Here is a 22,135-nt window from a genome sequence, read left to right on the forward strand (position 1 = left end):
ATTATCTAGATGCTGCGTGGCGGCACTTTGAAAGGTCGCTACGGAACATCTGAGCTCGATATATCAAGCCAGATAAGAGTCGAGGGCCAGAGAGCGCGAGCCCGCCTGGTGCCCACCCAACACACATCTGGAAAGCGGTTGCCGTTCTTCAGCAGGCTCCTCGGAGCGGAGAAAATAAAGACGCACACGGCGAGAAAGCATTAAGTACTTTAATGTCTCACTAGCACCTGCAATTTGTTCTGTACATATGTAAAAAATATTCCCGACAAGCTTTTTCCAACAAGCACTTTTAAAAAGCTTTGTTTATTAAAAAAAAAAAAAAAAAAAAAAAAAAAAAAAAAAAAAACACAGAGAGAGGTTTTTCACAGAAAAAAGGCTTTCAATAAATGTACAGGATAAGAGTGGAGATTCTTGCTGCAGCATTTCAAACCAGGACTTCCAAAAAAGACAGAAGATTTTTTTTTTATAATTTCACAAGACACCTTTGAGGAAAGAGGGAAAAAAAAAAAAAAAAAAAAAAAAAAAAAAAAAGATTACAGAGTGAATCTGAATTTAGAGCAGATTTGAACTTGAACTGGAGAAACAGAGAGGTTAACCTGTATTTTCACAAATAACCTATTATGCCCTTTATAGAGGTACAGACTCTGTAACAAATACTGTCTCTATTTCTCTCTTTCACTCACACACGCATATACAAAAACGGTCCGTTTTCATGGCGATCACTGCTTGGCTTTCTTCAGTATTGTTCCCACTGCGGAAATGACCGTCGTCTTGGTGCCGCTGGCGGTGGTTGTCACGGTGACGACGGCTGGGAGGGTGGCGGTGGTGGTGAGGAGGGTAGGCTGGGCCAGGGTGACTGGCACGGCCGAGTCCCACTTGCTCTTCCTCTTCTGGGCATCGGCTGGAGGCAGAAGGGTGGAGAAAAAAGAAGTGATGTAAACTCAACTCCTGGTCCAAAAGTGACTTTCCATTTCACACGTTACAACGCCCCTTAAACATGACACCACAAGCCTCTTTTATAAAATTGCAATAATATGTTTAAATTAATCGTTATACATACACAAATGTTTCTGCAGTCCAATGAGAAGCTGCAATCTCCAAGCATCAGAAAAAAAAAAAAAGTTCTGAAGACTATTTTCACGTCATTGTTGGCACAATATTCAGTACGCAGGAAACATTTATAAAAAAACTCTTTTGAGTTTAACATGACTATGATGAACAAATAGCTGCTAAACATAGCTGCTAATATAGTATGGTGCAAAATACACTTCCACTACATTAAAACCGTGAAAACAAAATTATCTGACATACATACACACACAGAAAAAAATGTATTCTGTTCCATACAGACTTCACTGGCGCAGTGCATTGTACCGCGGTATTACATTCCAGCAGCATGATGGAACGCTCATTTCCAGGCTGAAGGTACCTGTCGCTGTGGTGGTGGTGGTGCTGGTTGTCGAAGCCGCCGCGTTGGTCGTGGTTCCTTTCTTGGTGCCAGTCACAAACTCGATCTGCAGAAAAACATGACAGCTCGCGTTCACTTCTCCTCCTTCAACGCCACTTGTCGAGCCCGGAAATCGTTTATTTCACCTCTAACATGGACATGGCTTTTGCCTTTGAGATGCTGAAGGCTACTGCCACTCAGGAGGCCACTCTTCCAACAATATGTGCAACAAACTATGCAACCATGTTTGTGTGTAAATAAGCCCCAGAAAACTACAGGGCAAAAAGAGGTCAGAGGTTGCTTTCAGTGACAGCAGAAATGCAATATTCCATGTTGTTCTAGAAAGTACAACCACATCCTTTTTAGAAAAAGAAGAGGAAAAAAACAAAATTTAACTGCAAGTATCAACCTGTTGTCCCAATAAAAAAAAAAAAAAAAAAAGGAAAGGTCTGGTGTGTAATGCTGAAATACAAGGAAGTGTTAGAGCGAGGTTCCACAAGGCTCACCTTTGTCCTTTCCTTTTTGGCTTTTTCAAGTTTATCCATCTCAATCTTCTGCGCTTTGGCTAAATAGGAACATTGATATTAATGTTATGTTGTATTAGGTAAAACTGAAACAAATAAGTGAACAATTTACCCAGTGCTTCATAATAAGAATCCTCTGACCATCCATGGGGATCAAACATATCCTGGAATTCAAAACATGGGACAATGTATTACATTGCGAATTCGTCTTAAATTGGACAGTGTCTGACACCCCTGAAATACTTTTCAGCTTTATTTACCCTGCATTACATACAGTAACATGCATGATGCTGATTTAAAAGAAATTCCACCGCATTGAAATATCAACGCCAGAGTGGAGAGAAAATGAAAATATAGCCGCATGTTACCTTTGGGTAGTTGGTTCCAAGCTCATCTATGCTGCAGTATTGGATGAGCTTCTCATAAATACTGCAAAAAAAAAAAACCCCACACAGCACAGTCAGAAAACAGCATGTTCTACAGGAGAAGACTTCGGTTCATTCCTGCACAACCTGGGGTTGCGAAACTCTTTCTTTTTCTGAATGTGGCTGTTGGTGTCAAAGTCCCCGTGCAGCTTGCGCTCATATAACTTGAAGATCTTCTCCTGAAAAGCAGGCAGGCAGAACAGTGTTTAATTCTACACAATCATAATTCCTCTGCGATCATCATACCACACAGATCTAATGACACCAGGATGCTGCTTTGAGCGCGTCCACGTTTCAGCACGACGGCTGAATAGGGCCACTGTGAGACTGTGGTTTTAATAGCAGATGCAAAATTTCACAGCTCTGTCCCAGAATAAGGCTCTCATGGTGACAAGAAATGAAAAATATACAGTACAGGCCAAATGTTTGGACACCTTCTCATTCAATGTGTTTTCTTTATTTATAACTGTCTTCTAGTTAATAATTATATTCTAGTTTCTTCAAAATAGCCACCCTTTGCTCTGATTACTGCTTTGCACACTCTTGGCATTCTCCCGATGAGCTTCAAGAGGTCGCCACCTGAAATGGTTTTCCAACAGTCTTGAAGGAGTTCCCAGAGGTGTTTAGCACTTGTTGGCCCCTTTGCCTTCACTCTGCGGTCTAGCTCACCCCAAACCATCTCAATTGGGTTCAGGTCTGGTGACTGGGGAGGCCAGGTCTCAAACTTTTTGTACATAAAAAATACAGTACATAACGTCACATGTGTTCATTCATAGTTTTGATGCTTTCAGTGAGAATCTACCAATGTAAATGGTCATGAAAATAAAGAAAACACATTGAATGAGAAGGTGTGTCCTTCCTTCCTTATATACGTGTATTTTCACATAAAGGTTAGCTTGTCCTCAGGATTTAAACTTTGCGTAAGTGTGTAAATCCCCCGTCTTATCCCATTCAAAACTCTGTTTATAAAATGTCATTAAAAGATTTTCTTAATAACAATTACACATCAACAAAAAAGGGCAGATAGCAACCGAGCGGTTGTTTATCAGTTTATGTAAATCCCGTCCCGTAACGCGGTAAATGATGTGACAATGACAATGCTAAACATGCGAAAAAAGCAGAGAATGGATCATTTAGTCTGAAATAGGTTTATACAATGCTGGATGGATACCAGGGCCCTATGAAATCAGTTTTTTTTTTTCCCCATTTAAATTTTTCTGAATTCCACATTTTCTGTTATAAACATATTTATTCACTACATAAAATACTTAATGGTAGCCCAGTTTGGGGCAGTGGTGGCCTAGCATAAGCGGCCCCGTAATCAGAAGGTTGCCGGTTCGAATCCCGGTCCGCCAACGTGCCATTGGGCATTCCGTTGTCACTTTGTGCTGTGCTGCAGTGTTTCACAATGACAATCACTTCACTTTCACTTATTCATCTAAAACTGTGATAATGGAGTATACAGCGGAGAAAAAAAAAAAAAAAAAGACAAATGCAATATGACTAATCACAATTAATCGCTGTTCAACAAAGTGTTTGGGCATTTACTGTTTGTTGAAACATTGAAGAGACCTGGTAGGTCATCAGTGTTCAGCGAGCCTCTTTGCCATAGCTGACCGTGCATATCCGCATCGGGAAACCAGGAGTACAGATGTGACTAAGTGGCCCAATGTCTAGAACCCATGGCAACCACCCATTACAATACTGCTGGTATAATGGCAGGATATTTGTCACGAGGTGACGCTTATCTGAGGTGCTTCCACACCTGCCCAGGCATTACCTTTAGCTCAAGATCAAGAAGAGGGGAAAAGGAGGGAGTCAACCACCATTAGTCAGGCTGCTAAACTTGCCAGGATCCGTTGGGGCTGTGCGGTATAAACGCTATAAACGGTATGCGATATAAATTTGGCCAACGGGAGAGATTTTGATTATCGCATCACTTGAGTGATACCACACCTACTTGCAGCACAAAGCGTTGAGTTTCCGCTGATTCTTAAAAAGTCCTAAAATCAAGTTTCCAAAAAACAAGGACTTAAATTTCATTAAAAATGACTAGTAATCCTTAAATCTAGAGCTTCAAGGTTTTAAAAATACTGCAGAGCCAATAAATGAAATAAAACATGCCTTCAATCTGTCATTAAGATTGCATCATACAAATTCCTGCTATTTCACTGGCCATATGGGAGTGACTTTCCACTTTCCGTCGAATTGGTTACGCTTTATGTGTATATCTGTAAAAAGTTTAAATGTACTCATCAAATTATATACCGCAATATATACCGTCTAGTGTCTATGTTTAAATTTCAGCTCTCAATATGAACTTCATACCATATTGCACAGCCCTAAGCTCCCGTTCTCGCCACTTTTCTCTAAGCATTCCTGAGCTCCAGCTAAGGAGTCGAATCGAGAGGAGTTGACCTGGGAGCGGCTTCGGCTGCGCCGCCTGTCAGCCCGACGGGAGGGACAATTTACAACTGCAAACCACAGCAGCGCTCCGACTCCAACCACCCGACCACACCCCTTACAGCCGTAGAGGAGCCCGCCAGCTAACCCCGAAACACACAAACAACGGGTCCCCACCGACTGCATCGTCGCTTCCAGTTCCATTTTCAGACCACAGTCGCATTCCCATTTCCCTACAGCACATTGTCAAAATAACTTCGTTTCCATCCAGTGATGGTATAAGGTCGTGAAGTCGTGATGAAGGATGGTCAGAACCCTCTAGACGAGGGGTCGACAACTTACACACATTTGGACCTGGTTTCCCCAAAAAGGGAAAGCAACAGGAGCTGCAAATTCCATATTGTATTTTTACTTTTAAGATTTGTATAAAATAGGATGGGTTGTGTGTGTGTTTTTTTTTTTTTTTTTTGGGGGGGGGGGGGGGGGTCACACTGGTCACACTAGCTCACTATTAAAAGCACAGGGAGTCACAGTGTGAGGGTGAAAGAGCTGTGGGTTGCCAAACCCTGATACCCGATAGAGGGTTGCACTAACCTGTAGATGGTTGGAACAGCGTCCAGCCGGCTCCGGGGGTATCCGAATCTCGTCGGGGGACATGTTGCGGACCCTCTCGGAAAACTGAGCTGTAACGTAAACAAGGAAACGTTCTTGTGAGGCGGCCTTGTCCCCCAAAGTCCACCTATTATTCCACCGATTAATTCACTTCTACGCATCAACCTGAAGCTCTTCTCCAGAGATTTCTCTCTTTACTAACATTTAACCTCAATGGACATTTTACCACATTACTGGGAATCAGTGTGTTCTGCGGTGAATTTTTTAAAATTGAAAATAAATGACGTTACATGTACATGTTAGATACAGAATGACCTTTAAAAGGATGAAACATGTAGCGGAGTGAAAGTGAACGGTGGAGTGCTGACAGTGATCAAGATAGAAAGAGATGGTGAACAGCAGCAAGTAACCTATGCCCATCTAAAAAAAAAAAAATCCTTAATAAACTGAAAAATCTAATCGTATGAGTCACATCATCTCTTTACATGAAACACATCATTACTTGGGCGCAGTTGCGCCACTTTCTGCTTTATTTTCCTGCATTCGGAAAAAAAAAAAAAAAAAAAAAAAAAAAAAAAAAAAACGCATGCAGTTCCAAAAATGACTGCTCGTGACTCCACCATGACCCTGTACCCCTCCTGGTTTCTCTCAGGTCATTCTAGGAAGAACTAGAATAGAAGTGCTTTACAGGTAAAGTGCTTTTACGGGTACGCACAAAAAACGGGCAGTGACCGGGTGTGGCCCAATTTGTTCTGAGGCTAATCTCCAAAAATGCAGGACCACACACTCGTCTGCCATTAAAGTGCTAGAATGGCAATTATCACCAAAATCCCTCACCAACTCAAAGAAACATAATCTTGAGACTATTATAACTAACAACCTGAAATGTAAACTTGTAAAGCCAATGTAACGGTCAAAAAATGAAAAAATCTGACTGATGCCAGGCACCACTGCGCTTAATTAGCAGGAACTGATGGTTTATGATTGAGGTGGTGTCGCATAACTGTCTGAGGTGTGGCTTTCAGCTGCCAGATGACAGATGCTGGTGAAAACTTGCGAGGAGAAGAGAACACGAAAAAAAAAAAGAAACTAACAAGTTCTTGCTCGTACGGCAACACGCCCAATGACTTTGACTCAAACTTAGCGCCTGGAGACACAAATGTGCATATGTGAGCGTGCAAGAAAACGCGACGGCCCGAAGGAACATAAAACCTGACTGGGCAAGCCGGGAACACTCAGAATATTTATATATATATATAAAAAAAAAGCTTTACAGACAACTGTAGAACATGAAATGACTTCATGACACCTTTGAGTCTACAACATGCAGTTGATGAACGATTGAATGGGAAATTGGCCTAAACGAAAGCACTTCCAATCAAAATCTTATTTAATTTTGTCATGAATAGTAAAGAAATGACTAAATTGTGATTATAAAATGTAATGGTTACAGATCCATCGTGGATAATTTCTTAATTGGTTCATTGAACACTTTCGATGCAGCAGCTCCACTATGGACGATGGGCGGACAATTCAGACAGTTCTGCAGGCATCTCCAAAGCTTTTCTCTGGTTAAAGGATAAGCAGGACTGTGGGTTGAGTCATGTGACTGGCATGTTCTGGGCAAAGCCCTCGGGCGCAACAAGAGACAGTGAGGCAGACAAGCTTGGCTATAGACTCGGCTAACACCCAGGCTACCAAAGCAGCAGTGTATAAGGACGAAGAACACACACACAGAAAGAGAGAGAGAGAGAGAGAGAGGAGGTGGAACAAAGAGGGGTAAAAATGGCCAGATCAGTGGAGGCTTTGTGCAGAGTGGACAAAGCCCATCTTTAAGAGGCCTGCGTGAGACCTTTCACACCAAAAGACATTTTAATATCTTCGCAGTGGAAGCTGCACAACAAAGGGACAAAGTGGAACATTCCGGGCCTCTCCCAAAAGTCCCGCTCTGGACCTTGGCTCTCGGATCTGCAAAGCCTCATTTAACAGCATCTTTAAGACCATAAAGTCAACAGGGCAGATGTCCAACACAGTAAAGGGAAAAAAAAAAACCCACACACTTCTGAAATTGCTAAACATGCAAGGAAAACCGCAGGGAACATCGAAATGTGTGTATGTCTGTAGGACACACCCATTCCTGTACCACTCACATCCTGGGCACAAACACACCTTGCTCCTGACGGCTTGTGCTGTCTACACCCTGTATACACACACATACGCTGACTGCAGACCTGAGCTGCCCATCGCTGCTTGCCCAGTGGGCAGTAAGCATGAGGACATGCCGGTCAGACCCGGCAACTTCCTGCCTATTGTGTTCTAAAACAACTCTTGTGGAAGATTATCAGGTCAAGTGACTCATTTTCATGGCTCAGTGATCATAGCAAGCAAACACCGGGAGGTAGAAAGGATGCCTTTACACAGAATTTTATAGCTGCCCACTTCATATTTTAAAGCCTGAAGAACAGTATATTATAGACTGTCGGCAGTCTGTAGGTTAAATGATGCTGTGGGGACTCACCAACAAGTTCGTTTGGATCCAACTTCTCCAGCTCGGACACCTCCTGCAAGAGATCACACAGCGCGGTTCAGTTCCTGGATTCTCCTGGTTGGCTGCATTTAGGGTCTGGGCCAGTACTACTGTCCTGTAAAGCTACTTTCAGATCCTCAGTACATTTACATTTAAGGCATTTGGCAGATGCCCTTATCCAGAGCGACTTACAACGTGCTTTCAAGTTACCATCGATGAAGTGGTCAGTTCTGGATCACTAGGACCCCCCAACTATGAATACAGGAGGACCAGGCGAGCAGTACCGGAGGCTCGGAGAATACGAGGTGCAGATTACAAAGGACTAAGCCAGTATCTGGGTGGCCTGTGTTGACAGATAAGGGTGGATTCAGGAAAGATGAGCGGGAAAGATTGCTGATGTGAGTCGAGAAGGAGAGTTGGTTGTCTATTGTTAATCCAAGGTTGCGGGCTGTTGTAGAAGGAGAGAGCTGCGAGTTCTCCAGGTAAATAGCAAGATCCTGATGTGGTGAAGAATCTGCTAGAATGAATATTAGTTCAGTTTTGGTGGGATTGAGTTTGAGATGATGGGCTGCCATCCAAGATGAGATGTCAATTAGACATGCAGATATTTTGGAAGCAGCATGTACACATCTGAGGGAGGAAAAGAGAAGATGAGTTGTGTGATGTCGGCATTGCAGTGGTAGGATAACGCTCTGAATTATTATTGGTACCTAAATGCTCCATTACTGATGAATACACTGCAGTGACTGTTTTTTGATAATTGATTTCTCTTTTCGAGCACATGAAAATGAAACGCCCGGAAAGTGCGTTTAGGTGCTAACAGCTTTGATTCATTTAGATTTTAGGTCTGTTTTTTTTTTTTTCCCAGAATACTGAAACTGAAAATGTGTCGTCCTCTTGAATTCAGGGGCTACATTACAATGCAAAAATTGTATTTTGTAATAGGTGCAGAGTGATATTAATTTTGTGTTAAATTCTGTTCATTAGATTTCTTTACATTTAAATATAAACAGTATTATTATTAAAATCACCTCAGGTGAAATAATAAGGTAAAACTAGAGAAGCAACAGGATGTTAAGAATAGTTTTTAAGAATATCCCGTGAGTCATGAGGGGGGAAAAAAAAAAAGCCAAGTTCTTGGTTTGTTTGGATCGTGTCAAACGCCGGGAACAGCGTTACATGAGCCCCGCTGCTCTCTGCAGGCAGGGAATTCCTTTGGACGCCGCTCAGGTTCACCGCGATGGAACAGGCACACCATTCAGCCAACCGCGTCACCTAGCAACTCCGCCGGCTCGCCCACAAATCCTTGAGTGCTGGCACCTTTTTTACAGGCATTCTGCTGCCATTGTTGTTGGGCACCAAGGGAGAGAGAAGACAAATGGCCGTGCCAGACCTGCCTCTTGCGTGGAAAACACAAATCCCTCACCCTCCTTCCCTGGCATTCTTGAGTCCAACTCAAAGCGTGAATTAGTTCGCTAATCTGTCTGAGAAATTCCTCTGAAAATAAATTCTTCCTCATAGTTTCTTTTATCATCAGGGCAACTGTAATGTGGAATTTGATGAGTTTGACAGCACACAATATTATCTGATTATGATACATGAGTTTATCAGAGTCGACTTTAGAGCCCTTTGCCGGTACTACAGCCCACCTTGATTGGTTGAATGAGAATGTCATCCTTGAGCACAGAAAAGTCTGGAGAGCAGCTGAACTTTCGTCAGAGGCGTACATTTTTTTTTTATGTCATCACACCAGACATGAAACTGCAGATATATATATATTTTTTTTATTTAAGTTTGCTGAAAAGTCAGATACTGGCCGAGAAATGTCTGCTTTGTACAACAATAGTAATTTTGTTGGTGTTCACCATCTAGCATTGTTAGAAAGGTTTTTTTCCTGTTTGGATAGCTTGGAAAGGTTAAGGGACACTTGGGTTCTCCTATTGCAATCCCTTCATAAAACTGCAATTAATGACCTAAGTATCAAACATAAAGACTTCAGATTTCTAATGTAGTTTGTCAGTAAAATTGGAATTGAAATCATTTTTTACCATTTTTTGTATTGCTTTGTGAAACAAAAAACAACAATAATGCTGCTTTCTACTTATTGTTGCATTTTGCGGTCATTAACTGCCCTGAAATGACATTTTATGAGGATAAATAAAAAGTTAAAATCTATAGATTTGCTGACCCAAGTGATTTCAATCACCATGTGCACAAAGAACTGTTAGATGGTGAACAAAAATGAAGATAATTGCATTTAAATAAAAGCAGTTAAAAACAGGTGGAAATAGTGATTATAGGCCCAGTGCACAAAGGGGTTAATACATAACCTCACGTGGTTTATATTAGTCCCGTGTCTTCAGTTTTGTTCTATAATGTAAAAAAATAATAATGCAGAGCAATTATAAACGCGTAGGTGTCTCCTAACTTTGACTGGTGCTGTATTATTACTGAAAATACATATATTATTTTAACTTGTTAAATATGCTCTGGCTACAAGTTAAACACTGTAATTGTGTTTCATATTGAGAACAGAGCTGCCCAACTGAAGTGCCCTAATATGACCTCAGCCGAGGCTGTGTGATCAAACGCAAGTCATCGCAGGCATGTGGGGGATTTAAGCTTAACGGCACACCTTCAGCCGCCTCTTTTACGGCAGGAAATGGGCGAGCTGACAGGAACGTGTGTGTTCTTCCAACGCAAACAGTGCTAATCAGTAAAAAGAGGGTGTGAATGCACGATGGATCCATAACACAATGGCATTCAAGGCAGCGGTGGTCTAGTACTTTCCTTGCCTGAAAATGCAGTAAAATGCATGATGCAGTAAGAACAGGCAATAGATGAAAAAAAACAAAAAAGGCAAAGTTAATTGCAAAAGGTGCTAAAATGTTCTGATGCATCCTTGATCGTAACCGTTTTTGATCAGAGGTTTTGCTCATTTGGAAGTACTGTCTCTTGATGCTAAGAAGAGATAATAAGAAAAAAATGATCATGACTAACTGGGCTGCCTGGCTATAAAGAGACACATCACAGTCATTATCCCCCACACTCCTACCGAGGGTGTAAATTGACCTGCAGGCCAAGTGCGGCACCTTGTGGACAGAAAAGGAGTAACATTTCAATAAACAATTTTATGAGAGTTATTTTTTTTTTTACCTGGAAATCATCTGGGTCAGGACCTGGGTTGGACTCCTCCTCTTCCTATGAAGACAAGAATGCAAAGGGTTAAAAAATAAATAAAATGGAGCTACAATGTTCTCTACTTATTCATTTATCTTTGCCTTCAAGCCCCAGACTGTGGCTGAGTAAAGTGAAATATTCGGAAAGTGCTTGATGAAAGCCTAAACTTAAGGTGAAAAATCGACACAATAAAATGTAATAAATAAAATTAAAAGGATATTTGCGCCTTTTTTATGCCCCAGTCCTATAATTCATGACTCAGGTGTTGATGATCCAGTCACCCGCTCTTATTATTAAGAGTATTAGACCCACCAAATGAACAGCTAGACTGATTTTCAAACGCACAGGCACTTTGGCTGAAGAATGAGAAATTTACATTGAATAGGGTTCAAAAGGCAGACAAGGAACAAAACAAGGAATTTCTCCCAGGGCCCTGGCCAGCATGGATTATTTCACCCCACCACACCAAAGCAGACTAAATAAAAGCAAATGAAAACCAGAGATGCATGTGAACTTGCTAATAAAACTGGCACAAAGTCAAACCTACTGAAAGTGAAGTGAAGAAATGTGTTCTGCTTCTAACCATCATCCTTGGTTAGCAGTGTTTGGCCATGACAGGCGCCCGGTGAGCAGTGTGTGGGGACGGTACTTTGCTCAGTGGCACCTTGGCAGTTTGGGATTCGAACCAGCGACCTTCCGATTACAAGTCGGCTTCCTTACTTATGAACTTATTTGTCAATAAAGTCAAATTTTTAATGCCCTAGTGTAAATAAATCTGCACTTAAAAAAATGCAAATGTGCTGACTTCAGAGGTTCAGCCTTACCGAATTCCTGGAGCTGTCGTCACTCTCTTCATTCACCGAGACCTTCTCCTCACCGTCTTCCACGCGGTTGATGTCATCGTCACCGTAACTTGCAGACACCAGTCCTCCATGGCCCTCCTCTAAGACACATGATACAGGATGAAGGTGAATCAGTTACTTCAAGAACTATTCTCAGTTTTCAGCCTTGGTGCTAAGTTACAGCCACTTTGTAAAAATGCAATGCTTCGCACGTTTGGAAGCCATGACGGTCGGTGGAGATAACGTTTTAGGGGAGGGGTGGATAAAGCACGAGAAAGGGGAGGTAACCTTTACCCTTGCAATGTCATAAGGGGACAAATTCCAGATCCGACCATTTCAGATGCCGCTCTCTGAACGGCGAATCAGACAGGCAGAGGGACCTCGTATTCATGTTAAATAATCTCACAAAGTGACGTTTTCACGATAGGGAACTTTTAACAAACATTTCTAGTAACCAGAGTCATTAACAACATGAACAGTGTCTGTAGTTTTGCGGGTCTTCTTTAATGAACCAAAGATTTGTTTCCCATTCAAATCCTTCTGAAAGACCAATCTGTTGCAGAGCCAACATACGTGTTCAGTGTACTGGAATCTTTAAAATGAGCGGAGGCACAGGCGCATTCGAACACAACTAGCAAACCACCAACACAAACAGACCGTTCAGAACAACCAGATTCGCACGGGAAACTAGCAGTAGACAAATAACACTAAGCAGAGGCCGATCTTACTTAAAACCGCAGTCTAATCTAGAATCATGCGGATTATTTCGTGTTAGCTACTGCGCTAACGAGCGGCCGAGAACGTCAATCACGGCGCGCAGAACGCCAGTGAGACCAAATGACACCAACCTCCACGCTCCCACGCTATTAGCTCATATACTGTACCCAATTCGTCTGTGTCCGGATCCGAATCCTGCTCCGAATCGTCTCCATACTGCGCCAAAGAAGACAGCAGCGCACTCTTCTTTCCGCTCGCCATCGCCGTGGATCGCGTCGCTTACTAATTGCGTCACAAGTCTATATTGCGCATGCGCGCACGCGAACACACTGCGCACTGTATTATGACATTAATAATTATACATGTATTATTCATAGCGTTGTAAACTATTATTTGTTGCCTTTCGTAGAAACGTCTGCTTTTGTTTAAAAAATAGTGTAAACATTTACACTAAACAACATTTTAAACATTTTATTTATTGATTTTGTACACAAAAATTAATTAACAAGATATTATCAACAACAGTAGTATTGGCCTGATGTCAGAGAAGTATATCTATAGAATAAGCCACGGCTATGGGGCCATAATTGGAAGGCTTCATGGCTGTTTCACAATGACAATCCTGTCACTTCCAAAACCTGCGTATGTAACAAAATCCACTGCAACACAGCCTGCTGATGATACATATGATTTGCAATAAATCAGTGGTTAGTTATGCTTAGAAAAGCAGGCGTGTGCTTTACATAAGTAACAGTCTTTCATTGCGGTTCATGAATATGTTGATGTGAAACCGCCATGGTATCACATGAATTAGACAGCACCCTCAGAGCACCCTGTCTCTGCCTTTCTTGGTCCGTCCGCCGCTCGAACTGCAGCAGCATCCATAGAGCAGAGCGAAGACAGCCAGGGCCAGACAGGCCGCCAAGAAGATTGCCATGACGACAGCGCCACCCAGGGCCCACGGCTGTGCCTGCATGCGGTGCCATGCCCATTCCACCCAGTCCAGGGCCGAGTCTTCTTGCCCTGGAGTCTTCAGTACACTGTGAAAGAGAGAGGAACAGCACGCATGGGCTACTTTGTGGCTAATATGACACTTCACATCTTTCTCATGCACATGACCACGCATGTGTGTGTCCAGTGACAATCTCACTTTGATTCTCACACTTACTGTTTCTGCAAAGCAACTGACCGCTAAAGACCTCTAACACGGACCTCTGAAAATGTTTATCCCAGTTTGCTATGCAATTATAACAAAAATGTACCATAAATTACATAAGGAGAGTCACCGTGTGTAAATATTACACGTCTTGTTCTCGCCATCCATTTAAGAATGTGGAATAAGTCATAAAATATATACAATCCAATTTCTTTGAACATAAGGTATGAATAAATTGAATCACACCTAGAAGCATAGAAGTACTTCTAGAAGGTGGAAAGTAAGAGTAGGAAGTGTAGATTACTCACCTCTCTACAGCCATTTTGAACGTGTCCAGTCAAGAGAGGAAGTTGGACTCGCAGTGTTTTTATACGGTTTTTAGGAACCACTTTCATTCCAATCGCTGCACTTCACCATGTCCGTCAGACTGGTCCCAGTAGTCTCCCTCCAGGGGATGTATTAAGTTCAACGTTGGAAAGCACCATTGCCCTACAGTGGGCATGTCCAGTTAATGTTTAACGATTTTAGTGACTCAGTTCCCTGTCCCTGCCTGATATGGATTGCTGAGGTTGGTAGGTCAGCACACAGTAAAAAAATGTACGAAATGCTTTTTCATGTATAAGAATGCACAGCCCATGCACAGCCCGCCGAATGCTTTAAAATGAAAGTGTTTAATGTTATTCACACTTTAAAATGGCGTATATCATTAAATCAAACATTCACAAATGTCTGGCTTTCCACAAGGCAGTATGAATCCAATGGGCAAACTATATATATATGTTTTTACATAAAATTTAAAATATCAGTACCAAAATACCAAAAGCCTAACACAATGTAATCTATAATCGCAGACTTCCATTACACTTTTTTGGTACATTTCTCTGCTCACAAATCTCTTAAATCAAAGAATACAATAAGATAATATGATGAAAAGTAAGAAATGCAAATACAGTTAAGCACAAAAAAAAACAGCTTAATAATACATTTTATTTTTAAAAAGTGCTGATACAAATGCATTTCAATAAGGATGTGACTGATCCACCTTCACTAGTGGTACCTTCATGGTGTGTTTTTGATCATTACGTAATGATCTTAGCCCAAGTCTTTTCTTTTTTTAAATTCCTCATTCTCACAGCAGAGGGCACTGTCCCCTTCTCAAGTTATGGAAACAACTTTTTGAGCTATGAATATATAGAATTTAGAATGAACAATGAAATGTGTAAAGGAAGAACACAGGAAGGGTCTAGTTTAAGAACAATTCCTCTGGTGAGGTGGAGGCTGTCTGGCTCCCATGGTACGGAAGTCTGGAAGTGTGGAGCACTCTTCTCACACATGCGTGGTGACAGACCCGCAGCTTGTCATCTCAGAACTGCGCCAGTGTCAGACTGGCTGGACTCTCGAGGCCTGGTATTTGGGGTTGCCACAGCAACAGCCGTGGAAGCAGGACAACACGATCATGAGGACAAATGTGACTGAAAGCAAATGGACATACACACATCTTTTAGAAAACATATAAAATCAAGTACCTTTAAAACACTCAAACTCCCATTATTCAACAGTTATTACCAGTTTAACTATTTTATTTATCGCCGAATGGAAAACTTTCCCACTGACGTCTGTTTCCTGTAACGCTGCCCTGTTTCTGGAGGCCCAGTATCCTGAAACCTTTTCCACCCCATAAACCACGTAATTAAACCCATGTGATTGTTATACATAGGCACAGCATAGCATTTGTGTGTATGTGTGTGTGTGTGTGTGTGTGTATATATATATATATATATATATATATATAATCTGTTCCCAAACTAAAAAGCTACAGCAAAGTGGGCTGCACTCACATATGAAGAGGATGAGAATGAAGAAGGCCCCCAGCTCCAGCGAGTTGGCTTCCGGAAGGCCCTGCAGTTTAGTCCACACCTTCTCTAGAATGTCCATCAGTTCCTGTTTTGCCTCCATTATGGTGTCTGTAAAGTAAGGCGTGAAATAATTCACGTTCTCCACACTTGGGGCTCTTTGGTGCATAGAGATATTTTATGGGTGCATATTGTCAGCCAATGCTAGCCAATGTCCGATGTAAATGAAATTTAAAATGTTTGTAAGCGGACTTGGTCCTGAGGTGACTTTCGAGATGTCCACTGACGGCCTCTTGATTGAGGCTGATTATGAGGAGAGAAAGTGAATGGAAGAGGAAGGAAGAGGAAGAGCGCTAAGCCAACTGACCAAACTTTTTTGTTACCAAGCTGAGTTAATTTAATATGTCTGGAAATGATTTCTTTTGTCGGTGTGTGGCCTTGGCCCTGTCCTCACATAAACGCAGGTAAGCATGTCATTTCTTCTCATGAAGGGCCAATTAGTACATATTTCGATCTTAACTCTGCGCCCCGATGACGAAGCTCTCGGAATAGAAACCGGCCCTCGCTGCTTCCCGCCGCTCCTTCTGGCACCGAAATTCTCGCCACACTGCTGGTTTAATTAAAGACCTCCCAGGCTATTCCTGGAGAGGCGTTTGTGAAAAGCCTGTCATTTCCGCGGACGTGTGGCCGCTCACTTCACCGGGGGGGGGGGCTAATAACACGTCAGACATGGCGGGTAGGATATCAAGATATCAACCCAGCAGACTTTTTAGGATGAAGATCTTCAGTTTTAAGGTTTATTGTACTATAGACAAGCCTCATGTTCTCATGAGTGAATCTATATAAAATACAGGGAAACACAACAATTACGTAAACTGAGGGTTTAGTGCTTATGTAGAACCAAGAGAGATTTTCGGTTTGCGGACATTGCATCTGGGTGTTCGCTTTTTTCCGAATACCTTAAGTCTCGCGCACAAATACAAACCAATGAAATCAAAAACCACAGTCCATTTAAGTTGCAAGCAATACTGTTAATTTCCGTATTTTCAATAAACAGTGACAGGATGTGTGTAGAGAAAGCGACTCGGTTCTCCTGTTTTTCTCTGAGCAGCAACACAAACATGTTCTCCATCTGTAGACTGTGGCTCGACGGAGATCAGTCATTAGTTTACCGAGTTGGGGGAGACCGACACCCAGTTCTTCTAGCGCGCCCCTACACACCTACATGAAACATGTTTTAACGTTATTATTTGTGCGCTTTTGCGCAGCACTGTACATAGTACATAGATTAGATAGCACGCTTTCACTCCAGTCTCATATTGAATACATCAGCCGCTCTGCATAATTTCATCTACGCAACTTCGTCCCTTCTTAACTTGTCCATAGGCTCATCGTCTCCAGGACTGACCATTGCATTTCTCTTCTTTTTGGTCTCCATAAACTCCATCTTCTTCACAATTCTGCTGCTCGGGTCATAGGTGAAAGTGAAGTGATTGTCATTGTTAAATACTGCAGCACAGCACACGGTGACACAATGAATGGTGTCCTCTGCTTTTAACCATCGCCCTTGGTGAGCAGCGGGTAGCCATGACAGTACTCCCTCAAGAGACCACGTCACCCCAGTTCTCCGACAGCTTCACTGGCTGCCCATAGAAGCATTAAGTGCGATCCTCACCTTTTAAGTGCTCCGCCTTATCTTATCCCGCTCGCTACCTTATCCCACTCTCTCCGGTCATCTTCCGCAGCTCATCTTACTGTCCCCTCGGCCCGTCTTATCACTACGGGCAACAGGGCTTTCAGTCGCTCAGCTCCTCGGCTTCGGAACTCACTTCCACCCGACAGAAGGAATCTAGATTCTCTACCTTTATTTAAGTCACGACTCAAAACCCATCTGTTTCAACAGACATATCGACTTTAACTTTGGTTGTTTTTGATATCAATCCATGCCCATTTGCTCAAACTGTCAATTCCTGCTCTTTGTGCTGCTTTTAGTTGTTTGTTTGTTAATTTTTTCTTTTACCCCGTAAGGTGACCTTGGGTTTTAGGTAAGAAACAAATGTAAAAAAAAAAAAAATTATACTACATAAACATTTATCACACAGATGCGTGTTTGTAAAGTCGACTCTCGCTGACGGTGTTTAAATGTCACAGCCACCTGCCGGGGTTACGGGTTCACGGCCCATCCCCCCCATCTCTGATAACGTTTGCCAGCCTCCAATGTTTACTGCACCAAATACCATCCCATGGTTCATAGTAACATTCAGCATGCACTGGCCATTTTGCACTCCTTCGTACACCATCTTGTCTTTTTCCAACACGGCAACAAGTGGCCGCTAAAGCTGAACGCAAAGTACAGTATTTATAGTTTAATGGCTCGTTTGCTTGGCCTGTCTTAGATTTTTGGTAATAAATACACACAGAGTGAACAGACAGGACTGCATTTTGGACAAACCTGAGAAAGTGGGAAGGTTTGTTCCAGCTTTCAGAGAGACAAATGACCACAGAAGTTCCAGAAAGTGCTCTTCTTCGTCGCTTCACCCCTCCATTCGTTTCAGGTTTGTTGTGGTAGTGAGCCAGAGATGTGTTCACATCGTCACAAGGTTCCTACAGATCTCCAAACCTCATCTGCAGATGGAAGAAGAAGTCCAAGAAGGCGACGTCTCCCCCTTTGCCTTGTCCTGGTGGTCTCCCAGGTCTCCTCTGTAGTATTTTCTCTGCTGTGCTGCCTTTTTGTCTTTTACTCTTCTCTTCTCCCCCCTCTCTGTCGCTCTCTCTCCCTCCCCAGCTGCTCTCCAGACGCTTTTTTTTTGTCTCTGGTCTCTGTGGATACTGGGATTTCTATTACAGCGACGGACTAGGGAGGGATTGGGGGGAGTGTGTTTGAATGTGTGTGTGTGTGGGTCTGGTTGCCTGCCAGCTGACATTCCATGTTGTGGGAGTGAACGTGGTGAATGAGTGGATGGCGCTACTTGGCCTTTAACAGGGAGTGTTTTCCAATGCAAATGAGGCTGAGGACGTCTGTCATGTTGTGATGCAGCCTTCTTCGTTCAGAAAATGACTTTATTCACCCACTGTACATGTACACCAGGGTCCAGACTTTAGCAGAAAATGAAATCTCAAACAAAGCATAAGTAAGAATATACCATTAACTAAGACTATTCATTGATTGAGAATTTATGAAAATGAATCTTCGGGCTAAAACTTGATATAATATTTAAAACTATTACAGATGCCAGTGTGGGAACATTTCTCAACTGAACTGTTCGTCTTTCAAATCAGGATATAAAAATTGGAAGCCAGTCAAATCCATTAGTACACTTTATGCAATATTTTGGGTTAGAAACATCAGTTGGTTGCCGCTCATGTGCTCCCTGCATGGCTGACATGCCCACCACCAAGCACTAAGTGCACAGTAAACAAAATGCTTCTTAATCAACAGAGTTATTTTATTTTGACGTTTTAAAGGTCCCCTATTATGAAAATGTCACTTTGTAAGATTATTTAACATTAATACGAGTTCCCCTACCCAGTCTATGGTCGTGCAGTGGCTGGAAATGGCGATAGGTATAAAGAGTGTTTTAGTCATCCACCATTCAGAGAGCAGCAACTCAGACAGAATTTGTCCCCTTATGACATCATAAGGGGAAAGGTTACCTCCCATTTCTCATGCTTTGTCCGCCCAGAGAATTTCCCACCCCCTCCCCTACAATGTTAACTTCGACCGACCGTCATGGCTTCCAAAGGTGCGAAGCATTGCAGTTGCTCGGTGATTGGATGTAGTAATGAGCACAAATTTTTTAAGTTTCATCTACTGAGACTGAGTGGGTTAATTAAATTTTGGGAAAACGCCGACACGACTTCCTGTCTGTGCCAAATATTGTGGTTGATGAATGGTGTTGATGACGTCATTTCCGTGAATGCCCACTCAACATCTATAGGCCGCTCTCCTCCTCGTCCCTCCTCTCTCCTCCTCATTGGCATTTAAAGATTCGGATGCCCAACACGGTATTAGAGGACCCCTAAGACCGATATAAAAGCAAAAACGTTTAAAATCTATCACAATTATTCATTTGTTAATTTTGCCACCTCTTCTGTTAACATAATTTCTCATGACTTTTATTACATTTTATGACAGCTTTAAGTTTTAACGGACACCAATTATTTCATAGTTTCATGAACAGCAAATATGTGTTAATTCATGTTAAATTGTTACTGCTGGTGCTTAGCACGGTATAGTGTCAGTAATACACACTGAACTTTGGGATTATTTAAACACTACTGTTGTTAATTTAACTCAATGGTTTAGTAGATAAATAAATTAAAACACTGTATTACATTATTATACACTGTATTATTATTATTAATAACAATAACAACTACAACAATAATAGGAGTAGTAGTAGTAGAATTCTCAGAATCTGGAACTCCTTAAACCAGAACAGACCAGTGCACATGTTCTACTTGCTTTCACGGTTGTATGGTGTTTTGAAGACATACTAGAATGTTTTATAGAACCTTGGATATTGAAAACTTGTTGCTGGAATTCAGAATATTAATTTCCTTTGGATGTGCCATCTCTCATGAGTTACACAAATACTTGGTCTTGGTTCATATTTGTGTCAACAGGATGCATCGTCCATATCCGACACCAATTTCCGTCGCCTTTCCTTTACTGGATAAATGGCCCCGTCACAGTCATAGTCTCTTCTCTCCACTCCCCCAGTTGTCGTCAAAATCATCGTCGTCTCGCCATCTGCCACCAGGCCGAGGAGGAGCGAGGGGGCTGAGTGACAGAGAGGTGGTGAGAACGTGGCAGTGACACAGATGGAGGCGGTCCTGCTCGTGTGTAATAATAATATCACCGCAGCATAGGCTCTCATTCATCTCATTCACTCGTCCATTGCTCACTGTAGTGTTGCGTGACTTGTGGAGGATTCAGCAAATGTTGGTACACGAGCAGAACGGACCTTTTCAGCGTCTCCGAACCGAATAAAATATCAAAGACAGACAGGCAGACAGACCCTTCCAGGCTTGTTAATGCTAGACTCCTTGGGGAGTGGGTTGGCGCACTCAGGGGTCAGGCTGGGGCCTTTGATGGGGGAGGGGCAAGATGAACGCTGCCTTTGTGCAGGTGCTCCTTGGTCCCCGTCTGGCCGGAAACACAGTGGCCCTGTGTGAGTTTGTTCACGTGACTGTACATGCTTGCAGGCGGCCGGGATATTTTAACCTGAGTTTCTAAAATATCATTATGACTGTTGCACATGGGGCAGTGGTGGCCTAGCGGGTAAGGAAACGGACCCTTTATCGGAAGGTCGCTGATTTGGATCCCGAACCGCCATGATATGGGCACTGAGAAGAGGGATGACTTATTAAAGAAAGTAATATTGTCACTGCCAAACATTGTTTTCTTAGGCAAATGATGCATTAAAGTGAAAGTGAAGTAATTGTCATTGTGATACACAGCAGCACACGGTGCACACAGTGAATTGTGTCCTCTGCTTTTAACCATCACCCTGAGTGAGCAGCTTTGCTCATTCCAATGGCACCTTAGCGGATCAGGATTCAAACCAGCAACTTTCTGATTATGGGGCCACTTCCTTAACTGCTAGGCCACCACTGCCCCTGTGTGATGCATTATGCATATTAATAACTGGCTGAGTAAGGCCTAAAATAATTAGATCCTCTCACCTGTTGCTTTAGTGAGCAGAGATCATCGTGCAGATCGGTTTTACGTCACCATATTGTGGAGAAACGCAGCACTGAAGGTATATTCAAGCTATAATCAAGGTGTATTCAAGAACTGATACCTAGTTCAACAGTTTGAAGCGCACAACAGGGAAACAGTTAAGATAAGATAAGATAAGATGATGCTTTTATTTGTCCCACAAGTGGGAAATTTACATTGTCATGGCAGGACGTGGACAGTACAAGACAAGAGTATATAATCATATATATATATATATATATGATTATATACTTCAAAATTCAAAACATATTCTAGTTTCTTCAGAATAGCCACCTTTTGCTCTGATTACTGCTTTGCACACTCTTGGCATTCAATGTAAAGGGTCATGAAAATAAAGAAAACACACATATATATAATAAAGAAACTCGACCACATTTAAATGAATGTTAACCTAATGTTAACTGAATATTAACAGACAGACGCACACACACACACACGCACACACACACACACACACACACACACACACACACACACACACACACACACACACACACACACACACGTCCCAGGCACCCCCACTGGGAAATCTGGGGGTCTCTGCCACGTATTACTAGCCGAGGAACCGAAGAAAGGAAAGCAGACAGAGAAGTGGAGAGTCTTGGTATATTGAATGTAAAAAGGATTTTGGTCTGCCTGATCACTTGATACTAATACAGTCTTATAAGAAATGTTAAATTTATACTTTTTCTTAAAGCTGCTG

General features: G+C 42.3%; 1 protein-coding gene across 2 annotated transcripts; it reads right to left on the reverse strand.

Annotated features, from left to right (window-relative positions):
• Positions 1-542: 542 nt before the first annotated feature.
• Positions 543-12,967, reverse strand: sap30bp (SAP30 binding protein). 2 transcript variants are annotated; one of them, XM_028968124.1, is made up of 12 exons: positions 12,845-12,967; positions 11,943-12,061; positions 11,095-11,139; positions 7,930-7,972; positions 5,394-5,482; positions 2,484-2,575; positions 2,340-2,400; positions 2,084-2,135; positions 1,954-2,012; positions 1,430-1,514; positions 1,061-1,095; positions 543-901 (listed from the first exon to the last, which is right to left on the reverse strand). In XM_028968124.1, exons 1-12 carry the CDS (start codon positions 12,936-12,938, stop codon positions 794-796), a joined length of 882 nt encoding a protein of 293 aa, XP_028823957.1. In that variant the 5' UTR covers positions 12,939-12,967; the 3' UTR covers positions 543-793. The 2 variants fall into 2 exon arrangements, with proteins under 2 accessions (XP_028823957.1, XP_028823956.1); XM_028968123.1 differs by lacking the exon at positions 1,061-1,095 and having other exon boundaries at positions 544-901.
• Positions 12,968-22,135: the final 9,168 nt, after the last annotated feature.

This window comes from Denticeps clupeoides, chromosome 2 (assembly GCF_900700375.1).
Source record: "Denticeps clupeoides chromosome 2, fDenClu1.1, whole genome shotgun sequence".
NCBI lineage: Eukaryota > Metazoa > Chordata > Actinopteri > Clupeiformes > Denticipitidae > Denticeps > Denticeps clupeoides.

Bases quoted from the DNA above. Each gene is read 5' to 3' on its own strand.
- sap30bp (XM_028968123.1), bottom strand. From the start codon at position 12,938: ATGGCGAGCGGAAAGAAGAGTGCGCTGCTGTCTTCTTTGGCGCAGTAT. The intron at 12,062-12,844 runs GTACAGTATATG...CATGTGTCTTAG, and splicing joins TCCGGACACAGACGAATTGG to AGGAGGGCCATGGAGGACTG. The intron at 2,013-2,083 runs GTAAATTGTTCA...GTTCCTATTTAG, and splicing joins TTCTTATTATGAAGCACTGG to CCAAAGCGCAGAAGATTGAG.